Source organism: Sinohyriopsis cumingii, chromosome 7, assembly GCF_028554795.1.
Source record: "Sinohyriopsis cumingii isolate HCF-2022 chromosome 7, ASM2855479v2, whole genome shotgun sequence".
NCBI classification, from domain to species: Eukaryota; Metazoa; Mollusca; class Bivalvia; order Unionida; family Unionidae; genus Sinohyriopsis; species Sinohyriopsis cumingii.
The window spans coordinates 9,582,161-9,596,878 of NC_142967.1; the positions used below are offsets into that span (position 1 = coordinate 9,582,161).

Genomic DNA, 14,718 nt, shown 5'->3' on the forward strand with positions numbered 1-14,718 from the left:
CTCCTTGATATATTTTTGTAGAATGTGAATCAGAAGTTCTTTTTTTGCACTATCTGCTTCCTTTCAACTTGATTTTGTCTGCATGTAAATCTACGTTGTTTCTTATTTGCGCAAGCAAATGTCTGTGATTTTTCATTTTTGCCAGTACAGTTACATAGTCAAACTCACTGATTTGTTTTACCTTCAATTGCAACCAAGCAAAATTTACTGATCGTATTGAGACTTTCTGTGGCCGCAAGTAATTCGGAGTATACGCGTATTCGGGAATGCAACAGCATGTAAATTAATTTTCTAGCACCACCAGAGAAACCAGTTACTATTGAAATCGCAATGACACTAATATCAGTTGGTATGCCTACGATGGTTGTTGTGCTTGTGATGCCAGTCACACCACGATTAACAGTTGCTGCCACAGCAAGATCGCAAACAGCATCTAAGACCAAACGCGCGTTTGGATTTTACGATCAACGCGGTTCTCTTTGTATTTTTTTAATTTCCCGCAGTTGTTGTTCCAATTCGATTAATTTTTTTTACGCAAGTAATTTTGAGAGTCTACCATAGTTTTTCTATTAATAATACAAACGCGTATTTTAATTGCACGACGGGCAAAACCTTGTTCGGTCTCGGCAGCTATAACCAATTACCCACTATTACTTATACAGTTGTCATGCACTTATAAAAAAATCCTCTATCTCGAGAAAACCTGAATTGTGTGTTTTGGTGGTCTGGCACCCCTCTCATATAAAAATGCATCGATGATGCCAGAACTTTTAGCATTGGACGATCGCCTTTGGCCAATAACTGTTACCCGAACGAGTGCGTCCTTGTTGTTGAATACCAGTCGAGCTCTTTCTCTTCTCAGTTCGTGTATTATTGGTTTAAAAAATACGTTGGTGAACTTAACAGGAGTGGAGACACCGGAGAATGCCAATTCACCATTTTAAAAACGATCCCGGAGTGTCTATACAGTTGGTAGTGTAATCAATCCTTCGGCGTTTTCACGTGCAATGATTCCGAGCTCGCATTGGTACATCAGGATGATACCAAATGGCACTTTCCTCTTGACTCTTAATAAAATAACATGACAGTTCATACCAGGATTAAACAACACCAATTTGAAGCAGATATTCTTTGACAAGTCCAACGAAACTGTTATCAATGTGGGCATCTGCTTCCAGTTGGCCAACACCCCATCCGTAAGTTTTGCAACCTTGTCCACGCAGATTTCATTACGCATATACAATGAAAAAATCTGATCTTTAACAGAAACACCAAATAAAATGGTCAAAAATCCCCTTCCGGATATATGTTGATTCCTTGGAAGTGAACTTTGTCTCTGGCGACTAATGTTACTGATATTGTATATATGAAACTTTCTTAGTATTTTCTTCTTTCCACGTATTGTATTATTGCACTATTGCCTGTAAGAACATAGTCTTAAATAAGCTGTCTCTGATTCACCCTTGTCAGTTAGTTCAACGATAGCCTTTTGCCGCAAAGGTGCCTTTCAACTTGATAATAATATCTTCAATGTCAACTTTAGACGATTTTAGCTGACACGATTGATCTTCAGAAATGATCAGCTCACCTAGATCGACACCAAAAACAACACAACTAGCAAATTCAGTCAATCCGCGTTCGTGGCAAACCGGCTCATATCTACATTAGCACCGTCTTGTCGAGCAAAATAACGTCCGTAAATGCTATCATACGCAGCTGTGTAATATCACATAATATTTAATTTAAAATCAATAATTGTTCGTGTTTTCTGTGAACAAACCAATGTACGCAATGCTTCAATGACAATACGACAGCATACCGGATCATCAAACTGAGTTTGTTCTGGCAAATTTAAATAAAACGGTTTTTGTCCACGAGTGGCCCGAGATAAATAGTTAACAATTTCAACTGGACGGTGCAAGTCCAAACGAGACAAAATGCAAACTATATTGAGGTTTTATCACGTATGTGATCACGTGAGTTTCATGAACTGTTGATGAATCTTGATTCATGATGCCAGTTTCATCTCGCATAAAAGCAGGAAGATGTATTTTGATTCTGTCATCACGAATAAATCAAGATCGGCCCGGTATCGATGAACGGCGTGATCTTATGGGACCAGGTAATCGAAGACCTCTGCCCGAGTGTATTCGACGGCTTGTACCTTGCAAGCCTCTTCCGTTTTATACGGCCATCAAATGCCTTTTTCACAGTCATTCCTGATGGAGTTAAAACAGCCTATAACGCTGAAGCTTTTGTAATCGTAGCCAACAACCCTGGAATCACTGTAAGGAAAGGAAATATTCCACGAGTCTTTAGCATTGTGCCACCTCTGACTTGGATAATTTTAATGTCGATGCGATTTTGCTGCGTTTAGCCGCATGAAGCTGAGCCAGTTGTGTTTGGGTCAGCCACAAGGGGACAACAGCTAATTTTACTGAAGCAAGTTTCAGTGTGACCCCACAATTATTTTTGATTGAATGTTGTAGTTTTGCAGGGTTTTTTTTCAGTAAGATCAACCTTCACTTCTAGTACGGACAGTTTTATTCAGATATGTAACAGTGTAATTATAAATTCTACCAGTTTCTCACAGATCCATCGATCACTCTCATTCAACCATCAGCACCCTCCAACAACAGTGCATTGTCAAAAAGTATCGCATCATATCACCGATAACCACCATTAGCGAATACCGACAAATACATGAAAATATATATCAACGAAGGACTGCCTGAAAACTCCAAGTTTTCCAAAGAAATATAATAAAAAAGGTCCAAGGTACGAAAGTCTTGTGAAATTTGCAGACCGTGTAAAGGTTTTGATACCGGTTAATGTATGACAACATATTGTGATATGCACGTGCCATGTCATGAGGTGCTTCTGCATACCTAAGCTGATTTCTTCGGAGGATTCTTCTTGGCCTTTTAACCGTAAAGAGACCTCAATCACTTCCAAGTTTTCAAATATCACCTTGCTTTGCAGTGTGCTTGTCCATTATCTCGCGTTGCAAGTTGAAACGCTAACAATACGTTTTGGTGCAGTATTGACATTCGGGGTACTTATTGGCCAAATAAATTGTCCCCTAATAGCAGTTGGCGGGTTTGTGTCTGTGGTATGTGCTAGAAACGACATTGTGGAAGCGGAACCCGACTGCATAAACGATAACAAACGTTATTCTTTATTCAGAGAGTGCGATAACACATGCACCCACAATGTTAACATTTCTAATACAACTTTTCCAGAAGAAGCGATTGCATCACGCAAAAATCGCACGGTTGGAGAAGTTTTTACGAAACAAAACGACTTTATGTTTAAAACCAACTATCACCTTCCGAACATCTCTCCAAAATCAAAATTTTTGACTTAGGTGACTTTTGCAGTAAATTCTTAAAGCATCAGTAAATTGTGATCGACGCTGCTAAAATCCAAAGTTGAAATTAAAATTTCTAAATCTGAATCAGAGTTCTATTCAATCAGTGTATTCAATTACATCTTTGACAAGCATAATTGTTAGGCTAGCTGTATCTAGTGAGTCCGATAATTGTTGTGGCCACTTAAACGTTCTCCAAAATGGATTCGATTTCCTTTCCATCAATGGAATCACGTACACTGTTAAACAAAGAAAAGCTATTGTTGTTAACAAATCCCACCAAGGAATTTGTATCGTAATTATGTTTTTCCTCAGCTCCTCAAAATGTCCCACATGGAAGGAAAAACCTAGACGTGTATTGTACTTGATATTCTATTTTTAATTGATTGGGGTATCTGGCTGTAAATGGGTAATGCAGGCAATCTTACTTGCTTCGATTCACTAACACAGGAGCTCCCATGTCAAATTTTGGATTTTGAACTTAGCCATTATACGGATACTATACATTATTGATTTTTTTAATACCGTGCAAACCCACTGACAATAGCCAGATTTGCAATCACTGAATCTGACATTCCCTGTTGAGCGGCCTCGTCAATAATTTTATTAAATGCAGGCTACATTAATTTGGTGAATGGTAATGTAATTAGAATCGCCTTGATGGTGCTCGTGTTAATAATCGACGTAACTGATTTCGAATTGGCTGAAATGCTGTGATCCCAGTTGTCTTAATCGATCCACAGCAGCATTTTAATAATATCTACGACACGCATTATATTTGTTTGCGATGGGGGCAGCGCGTGATGATAAGGGTGTGATGGCTTTTGGTGCTTGTAAATAATTAACAAGCAACGTTACAGAGACCAGTTCCGCCATTTGTCATTGGCACGGGTTTCCTCGCATTAACTACGCCTATTGTTTTACATGACCATGTACGATCGTCATTGTTGTTCTTATTGTTAAATTCAGGTTGATCTCTATTATTAAGTAGTATTATTAATGTTTTACAACGAAGTGCCCCGTTTGTGATTTCCAATGGAAAAACGAGTTTGTGTCAGCCAATTTTATGGAATAGCAGATACACAGTGCTGAAGGAGTAATTGATTTCAAATCATCTGTTTCTGCGGTTGATAAAAATCCAAACAATATGTAAACCTGAACAACCACGCCTTTTATAAATGCCATTAATGGCATCACAAATATATTGATTTACGATTTTGAAGTAATTTTTAAAAATGATGTCTCGCCCGATATGATATCCAGTCCCTCACGCAAATTATGCATATTTTCGGCAAGAGCTTTGAGGCAACCAAACACTGTTATAAACAATGACTATCCAATGTTAACCAGATATTGTGGAGATTTCATGGCAATTATGAATAATGGAGCTGAGTATGTGCTCGTGTTCACGAATGTAAATGTTAGAGTCCCTGCTGTCAACACCACAGTTCTTCGTTGAACTTCATCATTTTTTGAGGTAAAATCGTACGCACCTATATAAAATTTAGTAGTATGGCAGGTGCTATCGTTATCTTATGGAAACTCAAATTAGTAACTGGTGGGTAGACCAACAAACGGCTGGGATCTTCTATGAGGCCAGCTGTCATACACTTGCACCAATGCTAGTGCGATCTCAAGTATCCAATCAGAGGGGCAGAACAGGTCACACTGAATTCTGGTTCTGTGTATTAGATGGTAATCATCGAGGTAACGTTCTGAACTGTCTTTACAACAATTTGTTACATATTTTGCATAAATGTCAGGTAGCACGCGCAGTCTCAGTTGCTTCAACACGCATCATCGGTGTTGTATATATCATGAATATGTGTCTCTCTCTATCAGATATTTAGTGAGCAATCCCTGACAAAGTGATGCAGCCTCATTACTGACTTCCGGGTGCATTGGTGCCCGCAAGAACTAATCCCACAAGTATTTCAAATCAATCCGCAAGGTCTTTAGGATCACAGAATCCACCATCAAGGTATTTTGCTTCTTTTAGTCGTCTCTCTATACACTCGTGCAATTCATTTTCATGTTGGCGCTACATTTCTGCTAGTTCTTTAACCCGTTTAAATTGTTTCTCCGATACTGCCCGTTGTTTTCACTCCAGCCTCAACTATTTTTCTTCTTCTGTTTCAGTGTTTGGCCGAGTTATTCTCGACCATGGACTATGTTCTGCCTCGTGTTGACTTGGTAATTCTTGCTGTGGTTGTGGTGGTTGTTGCAACACTGGTTCTTGTAGTTGCATGTTAAGAACTATTCAGCCTGTTGTGGACAGAGAGCAGGGAGAGAAAAAAGAGAAGGAAAAGAAGAAGAAAAAAGTGAAATAAGCATAAATATGGAAATGCATGTTTAAATTGCATGCTTAGATACACTTAAAAAAGGAATAAAAAGTGATATTGTCACTGAGGCGATACAACTGGTACATATATATATATATATATATATATATATATATATATATATATATATATATATATATATATATATATATATATATATATATATATAATTAGTAAATTCCTCGAAGACAATATATAATTAGTAATTTCTGGAAGGAAAGGTCTAAACGGAATATCCTTATCTTCCCACTGGTTTCAATCATTTCATAAAGATAACATCTTTACCACAAGCATTGCTCATTTTCATACCATTTCCATTCGTGATTCTTAATCGACAGTAATGACAGTTTGGAAATGGCTTTAATATTTATAATTTCAACTTCAAAAGAATGTTGAAGCGCCAGGTAACAAAAGCACATCAATGACAGAAGAAAGTTTAATTCACCATAAGGCTAAAATAAAATATTACAATTCATAATTGGACAATGTTCATTGAAATTATTTTCCTCATTCCAAATCTTATAGATGATATGACGTATAGTGAAAACAGTTATACAAATCGTAATGACATAAAACTTCGTTTCATTGAAGCCAAGTTACAATGGACATATGAGGGATGGACAAGCCACACTATAACCGTTTGCATTTGGATTTCGTTTTAAATAGATCATTACAAAAATATGTTAGATCTGAAAAGTATTATGACAGTTGAGTAACATCGTTGCATTTAAATTACTGGGTGGAAGATATAAATTTAAGAGGTTTTATTTCAATTTCAGATGACCTGATATTTTTCAAGTGTATTTGAAATAAATATGCAGATTATGTGTAACTAATTATCTGATCAACCTAATTAATGCAATCAGTAGCCTGTAAGAAAGTGAAGAGTTATAATATTTCGGTATGGCTTAAACAGTACTCATTTAACCTTCAAAATAGAAGACTAAGGAAAGGTCAAATTTACCAAAAGTCTCTATTCTGCCATAAACTATAATGACATGTTCAACATAGTTGTATACCATTATTTTGTAAGGATTTAGACTGTGATCCTAAGCTTGAAAATAAGAAATTGAATACTTTCCTTAAACGTCAGTGTCCAGTTTGAATTAGAAACAACGATAAGAAGCTAGAAAGGAACCTTCCATCACACACCATCCTACATTGACTCAAAATCGAACTTTTGTTGCAGCAATCTGAATTGAGAGACGTCTAAATGATTCTCGTCGATTCTATAACATATGTTAATATATTTCTTTGTTAGATACCGACATCATTTATGCAAATATTAAATGTATTGATGGTGTTATGTTCTATTTGGATTGGCATTGATTCAAGTTTGGTAATTTTTAACTTTTGTTCAACCTGTTCAATCAATTTAGAAGAGAAGAAAAACTATATAGTTGTGATTGTTTTTCTTTAAAGATCGCAATGTTTGATGGCAAAAAGACTTTCTACATATAAATTCACGGTACACTTTGGACAACAGTGTACCAAATATATGGTTAAATTAGTAAATTTTATGACCTAATTTGAAACTATTTTTGTCTTTGGATCAGTGGGGAATTCCGAAAGTGGTTTTTATTCATCGCTTTTTTTTCCCTTCAGGTCTCGATACCAAAAAGCTTCATGTCAAATATGGCTAACTCCGCAAGGCTTGTTATTGAGAAAATGTTGTATTCTTTATGTTTCTAGGAATAACTGCCATATTGGATTGAGTATTTGCATTATTACTGTATATTTAATTTCATTCAAATTCAGATGTCCTTACACTAGGTGTTTCAAATTGAATTTATAATTGTTCTTTATAAACTGAAGGCAGTAACTATTTATTGGTGATGGAGACATGACACAGACATAATGAGGTACGACGGATTCATTTTTATTTTCATTAAATCGTGTATCCACTTGAACTAAAATAGAAAGTGCATGGCTTTAGTTCTAGAGACAAATGTTCTTAATTACATTTATCGGAGATTGATCTAACCTGGCTTTAAAACAAAAACTGTGATTTTTTTGCGAAAGGAAGTGAGAACATGCGATTTACAATATCAATGTTCCATTGCGTTTCTGTACAAATAAACATTGATTTAAAGAGACAATAAATAGTAATTTTACAACAGACCATAACACAAATGTCAACCTCAACCTAATAGCAAAAGTCAATAACAAATATTAGTAAAACCATTTTACAAATGTATTAGACAAATGCATTTTGGGAAAAAAAGAATCACAGCTTTAAATTAAAGAATTTTGCGCAGGTCAACCTTAATGTTCTTGTTACGAAAGAATTTAAACCTTTAAAAGAAATAACATTAGTCATGAATGATGCATTCTCTACCTTTAAACATAAAGAACTAAAATCACGACACTATATCGTGTACTATTCTTTTTCATACAGTTATGTTGCATGCACAATCCAGGGATTTGACAGTGCGTGATATACTATCCGCATTTTGTTATTAGAATCGTGCGCACTATGGGGAATAATAGCTGACAAATTCCAGTTTTCACGCCCGAAACGCCATATAGATTCCCCACAATGTTCTCAGCGGAAGATTTTTTTAACAGCTTATTCATCTGTGATTATAATCCTCTTGATTCCACGCGAAAACTTCGATTATCAAGCTCGCATCTTTGGTTAGGGAGAGCAGTGATATGTGCTTGCAGGCAAGTCAATATACGCAGGTTACACGTAAGTGATCCATTGTTAGAGAATTTCATTGTTGCGGGCTATTGTATAATGACACTCACAAACACACACACACACACACACACACACACACAAATAAATAAATATATAAAATGAAATAATTCACGTCTGAGCTAGTGCAATAACTAAATTGCCAGACCTATGATGTGAGCATAACCATAAAGAAATGTTTAAAAGCCTGTATTAAGTTTCAAAGCATCAAATACATTTGTCAAAGAGAAGCAAAGAATGCTATATATATATATATATATATATATATATATATATATATATATATATATATATATATATATATATATATATATATATATATATATATATATATTCTTTTTCTTTCAAATACGTAGCCGGATCACCTTCATATATGAACCGGTTAGGTTTTGCATTGGACTTGGGGAGCAATATAATAGAACGCCAAAACTGTCCTTTTCTGATATTCCTTAAGCAAACTTTAAATCGATGGCATTAACTGAGTCACCAGAAGAAGACAGTTGAACCGCCAGTGTATCCTTCAAAATGTCCAGTGAAGACATCAACAATATTGAATCGACCACCGTAGAGAGAGATTAGAGTTAAAATCACCTCAATTAAAGAAATGCCTTAGCATCGGTATACAGAGGCCATTACACTCACCAACCGTACGACGAAACATTACAACTATATTGAAGAAAGACAGCTGACTCATTGTCATGACTGATACAGTGTGTTCGACGATCAAGCACGGCACACCGTAGGTTATATAAATAAGCGTTAGTGTGAAAAGACGTTTAATATGTTTTCAAACATGCAAGGAATGGTCGATATGAGTTAGTGCAATATTTAGTGACAGAGCAGATGAGCTAATTTGGCCTGATGACATCTTGGCGAAAATTGTGTGGGTCCTCACATACTAGGTTTTTCTTGCGATGATAGACTGTTTCCTTAGCAGAACATGCTGCAACTGTACACATTTCCATCTGTAGAAAGCATCATACGATTTGTGGCCGTACTATCCTTTGGATTATATTGATATTTCTCCAATACTAAATCAGAAAATAAAAGAAAGGCGATACATATAAAAGAATGAATTATATATATCGTCCTATAAACTTCAATGGCAATACGACACAATGAACATAAAGTATAAGCCTTGGAAAAGTTAAACTTTGTTACAGAGCATGTCATTTCTAACTCTATAAAGCCCACTTGCGTGAGTTACTTGTTGACTTTGGTGCTCGGCCATGTCATAAATGTGATTTCGGAGTCTAGTCGCGAAATCGGATTTGCCGACTATGTAGATTTCTTGCATAGAAGACTAAACAATGCATCCAACACGGCAAAAGACAAAGATGTCTCCAAGGAAAAAGAATATGATGACATCAATGATCAAAGCGATTGCAGTTTATAAAAGGGTGTATTGGTAAATAAGCATTTGACAATAGTTTGTCCTTATAATAAGATATGTCAATTGTAAATCAACACTATCCAAGAACCATGACCGGTTGTGAGACACATTCCACCCAGATGAAGTAAGGCTGGTTCTAAATGCAGCGCCAACTCTCAACCAACTCAAGTAATCCATGTGTGAACGTGGAATAAGGATAAAGAGAGGCACATCAAAGCCATATAAACATGCATTATTAGGAGTTTTTTTCCAGAGGATCTGCGCCTGACTGTGAGACAGTGCAATAGGAACACATATTGATTTTAATCTTCATCCACGGATTATGCGTTTTGTGATTGCACGTGTACTAACTAATGCACAAAGCCGTCGTTTTATCGCACGTACTATTGCCGTAGAGGTTGTTGTGTATGATCCTCAAACAATAAAAGTTCCATGCTTCAAATTACACAAGCGGTACCAGAAATAATTCAAAATGTATAAAAGCCAAGCAAAGACGCAGTGAAGCATCACTCGAATATGCATACAGGCATCATATCAACGTTTCAGCACGTAAGTGAAACGACGCTTTCATCCGAATTCAAGGTGGACATTGTCCTTAAGGTATAATTTACCATACCTGGCTATTTAATCAACCGAGTCTCTACTCCATCTATAGCATTTTAGTCAGGGTTTCCTAGTGGTGCCTGTGTAATCTTAATCTATATAAACCTCGTGAACATCAATGATTAAATCACCAAAGATACTTGAGAAGTTTGGAAAACGCTTCAGACTGTTTAGGATGACTGCTTTCAGATGTTAATCATAGTCGTCCTATATCCCATTTCATTCCAACACCAACACTAGCGCATTTCCACCGCGGAGGTGAACATTATGAAAAAGCGACAATTTTCTTTGCGCTACATGGTGAGAATGATCTTGTACAGCCTTGAAAATACCTACAGTACCTGGCCGAACGCAAGTTTGACAACATTTAAATTTTCTCTACATGTTTCTGAGACCATACTGAAAGTGACTGAATAAGTGATCCCTCCTATCGCGTCTGTAGTATTCGCTTGAAACGAAAACGGCCTGCGAACTGATTGATTGGTTGTTGTTAAGTAACAAGACGTGTGGATAAAAAAATCTTTATCAAATAGTGTACCGGCACAGGAAGCATACGGACAAATCGCTACTATGTCGACTCTTCATGCCAGTATTTTGCGCCTAAAATTTACTTGACAAAAATGTTTTTTATTGCGTAGGTTCGCCGAGAAACGGCAGCATACAATAATGAAAAACGCAGCAAGAGCATTCTAAAACGCAGTTCTGTGTAATGGAAGATGAAAGTCCCATATGTCATTAATCAAACTTTGAATCTTTGAATTTAGAATGGTGCCGATGAAGTTTTGTTTCTCATCGACCAAGAAACCCTCGGTTCAATCAAATACATATTTTGCTGATCAAGTACCATTCTTACACTGCGTTCTAATGTAATGGTGCGACTGCGCCGCCATTGTTGAACCTCGTCAAAGATTCGGTAGGAGTGTTTACTAAATCGCTTACGGTTACAGTAAAATATGTCCGACAACTGCTCTTCTTGCCCCCGACATTATTATGTCTGATAAAGATATTCAGAAGTTCTCCGCAGTAAAGTCATTATTGGCTCTGGGGAGAAGGTTACAGTCAGAAGCAACCGATGGCAATAGCGGCTATGGTAAAATAATGTCGCTACGCTTACATAACTCAATACGTGTCTATATGGTATAATAATATCGCTACGCTTACGTAACTCAGTATGTGACTATTTGTAAATTCTTACAGCGGCACAAAGAAATGTGAACACAATTGCCAAATCTTCTCCCAGGCTACAGAAGGTTAAAAAACGTTCAGCATGACAGATTTCGAAAAGGTTCTGGTCCAAATGAAAAACACCGACCACTTTGTTTTCAGCTATGGAACCAGGACCACAGCAAACACAAACATGAAACTGATTTACGTTCAGCAAAGAATCGAGTTAATGTTTGTAAGCGTATATCAATCTGTCTTCAAACTCACAACATTGCAACTAACCAACCTTTATACTTGCTCTAGCATCGAAGCTTCCATGCGTACTCACGTGGCTGCAACTACTATTAAAATTGTACACACGTGTAAAAGTTCCTCATTGGGAAAGGTTATGTGGAATCTATAAGAGGTGTCCGGTATAAAAACCGGAGCCGGTCAGACGTTATCAAACTACATCAATACACTACTTACTCTGATATGTAGTGTAATCAGTGTCGTAGTTTCAATGCTACTAGTACCTGATGCTTTAATTAATATCGAGTTTATAAACGCGATATTCTTGTTATCTTCGATTAATATATCTTAGAGAGATTCTTCACAAACTAATTGCATACTCGTGCATTACGATGTTACTTCGTTCAGTATTGTTTTCTGTTGTTATACACATACCAACATGTTATCGCTTATCCTAATTGTTACACTTTAAAAGTTAAAGCTGACCACATTCATTGTTTAACTTGCGACAGCATCAGCTCTAACACTTATTAACTGAACATGCTCCTTTGTACAACTTGTAGTAACATCTGTTTCAAGCTTGGATTCAAGCCTATACTATATAATGAACGAATAAAAATTAATGCAATAAAAGCGACAAAGTCTAAGGTGCACATGGCACTGAAAATTACAATATTATCAAAGTCTTTAATACAATGACAGAGAAAAAATTAATAATTGCCAACACTATATTTCCCTTCGTTCTGAAACTAATAATATTGCCCGTATTTTGACAGTATTTTTAAATATTGAAAAAGGTATCAATGGCAAATACATGCATATAAACATATACTGTTTGCGTCAGTCAACCAGTCTTATAATTAGTCGTTTGAAGCACAGTGTCATAATATACATCTAAATAAGTATTTATTTCTTATTTTTATACAAATTGGATCTATGGATCACACCCTTTACACACACGTGGTCCTACTATGTATATGATCCACTCAGCTCATCGACAAATGAAATAAATATTGGCACTAGTATAAAGCCATTAAGTTAACAAAGACCATTTTATAGTATCTTAAAGTGAAACGATGGAATTTGCGTTATCGATATCCGTAGCCAAAGCAAATGCTGACGTAGCAGTTCCTCGACGATTGTCAATACCATTAGTAAGGTGAGTGGTGGCGGTGTCATCTCGCGTAAACGTGATCACCGGTATGGTGTTAGTCCGTGCTTGACTGCGATCGTTGCAAAAGCGAACGTTCATTTTAAAGTCCGAGAAGCAGGTACATCGAAGAATTTTAAGGAACTCAGTGCGAAAGTTCTCATTCAACCATCCATATAACACCGGGTTCGTGCAAGCTGAGCTCAACACAAGCAAATGGCAAATGACATAAGCAAGCCTTATGTCAATGTACTCTGAACGGAACATGTAGAATTGAAATTCGGTCAGTATGTTAAAAAGGTTTAAAGGAAGCCAGCTAAGCCCAAAAACAACACCTATGATAGCTAGAAGGCAATTTGTTCGTTGTTTCCTTCTCGCACGGTTGCTTGTCGCCTGGCTTTGGTAAGGTGCAGCATCGCTAGGTGGCAAACTTCTGTTACCCATCCTGTATTTTAGTTTATTACAAATTCGAGCATGAGCGATGGATACAATTACAATAGGCATAATATATTGTACAACCATTGAGACCACAGAATATGCTCCTTTTTCAGCGATCAGTGACAAATCCTCAATACACAGATAATGATAAATATCAAACTCAGGAAGAGGTTTAAATCTTTTGTATACAGAAAATATTAGAAGAGGACTAGACATAAGGAAAGATATAATCCATATGGTCACAAGGGCAGCACAACCTCCTATTTTCTTCATACTGTCTTTTGTAGGGTACACAATGACCTGGAATCTGTCTAAAGCGATGGCTGTGATGCTTATCGTGGAGACGAAGACATTTGTTCCTTGGATCATTGCTGAAAATTTGCACATGAAAGATCCAAGGAACCATTGGGTATTCAATAGTTTGTACAGATTCAATGGCTGTGTAAAAAGACACAATGTCAGATCAGAGATCGCGAGATTGATTATGAATATGTTTCTTGGCGTCCTCATATGTGGGTTTCTGACAACAACAAAACATACGAGTCCATTGCCCAGAGCCCCGAAAGCAATCAATAAAGCAAATGCGACAATAAGAATAACCTCTGTTGTAAAGTCGAAAGGTTTTGATTCATTCACTTGCATGAATATCGTTAGTTTTAATTTGTCATTCATAAAATCAAGCAATGTCTCGTTTCTCAATGCAACATCAATAGCCAAGTCCAGGTGAGTGCCGGAATAATGGCTTGTCGTATTAATAGCAGACCAGTCCATACCTCCGATTTGATATCAATCTGAAAATATAAATTTATAACATTATAACATTAATATCAATTGAAATGTTGTATTTGTAACAGATACTATACATATATATATATATATATATATATATATATATACATAACATGGCATTTAAAGTGTTCGTATAAAGTAAATTGATATACCAATACTATTGGAGCAATAATACGAATATATACACATTTTTCAGCAGGCCTATAGATCAATGATGAATTTTAACTCAGTAATCATTAATGACGTATGAAAATAACTATAACAAGTATTAATAGTCCCAGTTTTCTAAATGAATTTAACATGATACACAACTTTATCGCAATCCTTTCTTTTGTCCGTTCCCCTCTGCCCTAGCATGCATAGGGGGCAACATACGCAGAAATATGGAGTGAGAGAGAAAACTTTTTTGGGGTTTTATGAAAACCTTCAAAACTAAACTTGCATCAAGAATGTGGTTCGTCGTAAAGCTGTTTTTACACTTTCTTTGAGATCTATCTACAGTATTCCTAATATCAATGATGCATAGTTGCAATAGCC

General features: G+C 36.4%; 1 protein-coding gene across 1 annotated transcript; it reads right to left on the reverse strand.

Moving 5' to 3' along the window:
- Positions 1 to 12,595: 12,595 nt before the first annotated feature.
- Positions 12,596 to 14,163, reverse strand: LOC149794719 (neuropeptide F receptor-like). Its single transcript, XM_089966226.1, has one exon. It carries the CDS (start codon positions 14,161 to 14,163, stop codon positions 12,868 to 12,870), a length of 1,296 nt encoding a protein of 431 aa, XP_089822352.1. The 3' UTR covers positions 12,596 to 12,867.
- Between the last annotated feature and the right edge of the window lie 555 nt (positions 14,164 to 14,718).

Coding starts and splice junctions, on each gene's coding strand:
- LOC149794719 (XM_089966226.1), bottom strand. CDS start 14,163: ATGGACTGGTCTGCTATTAATACGACAAGCCATTATTCCGGCACTCAC.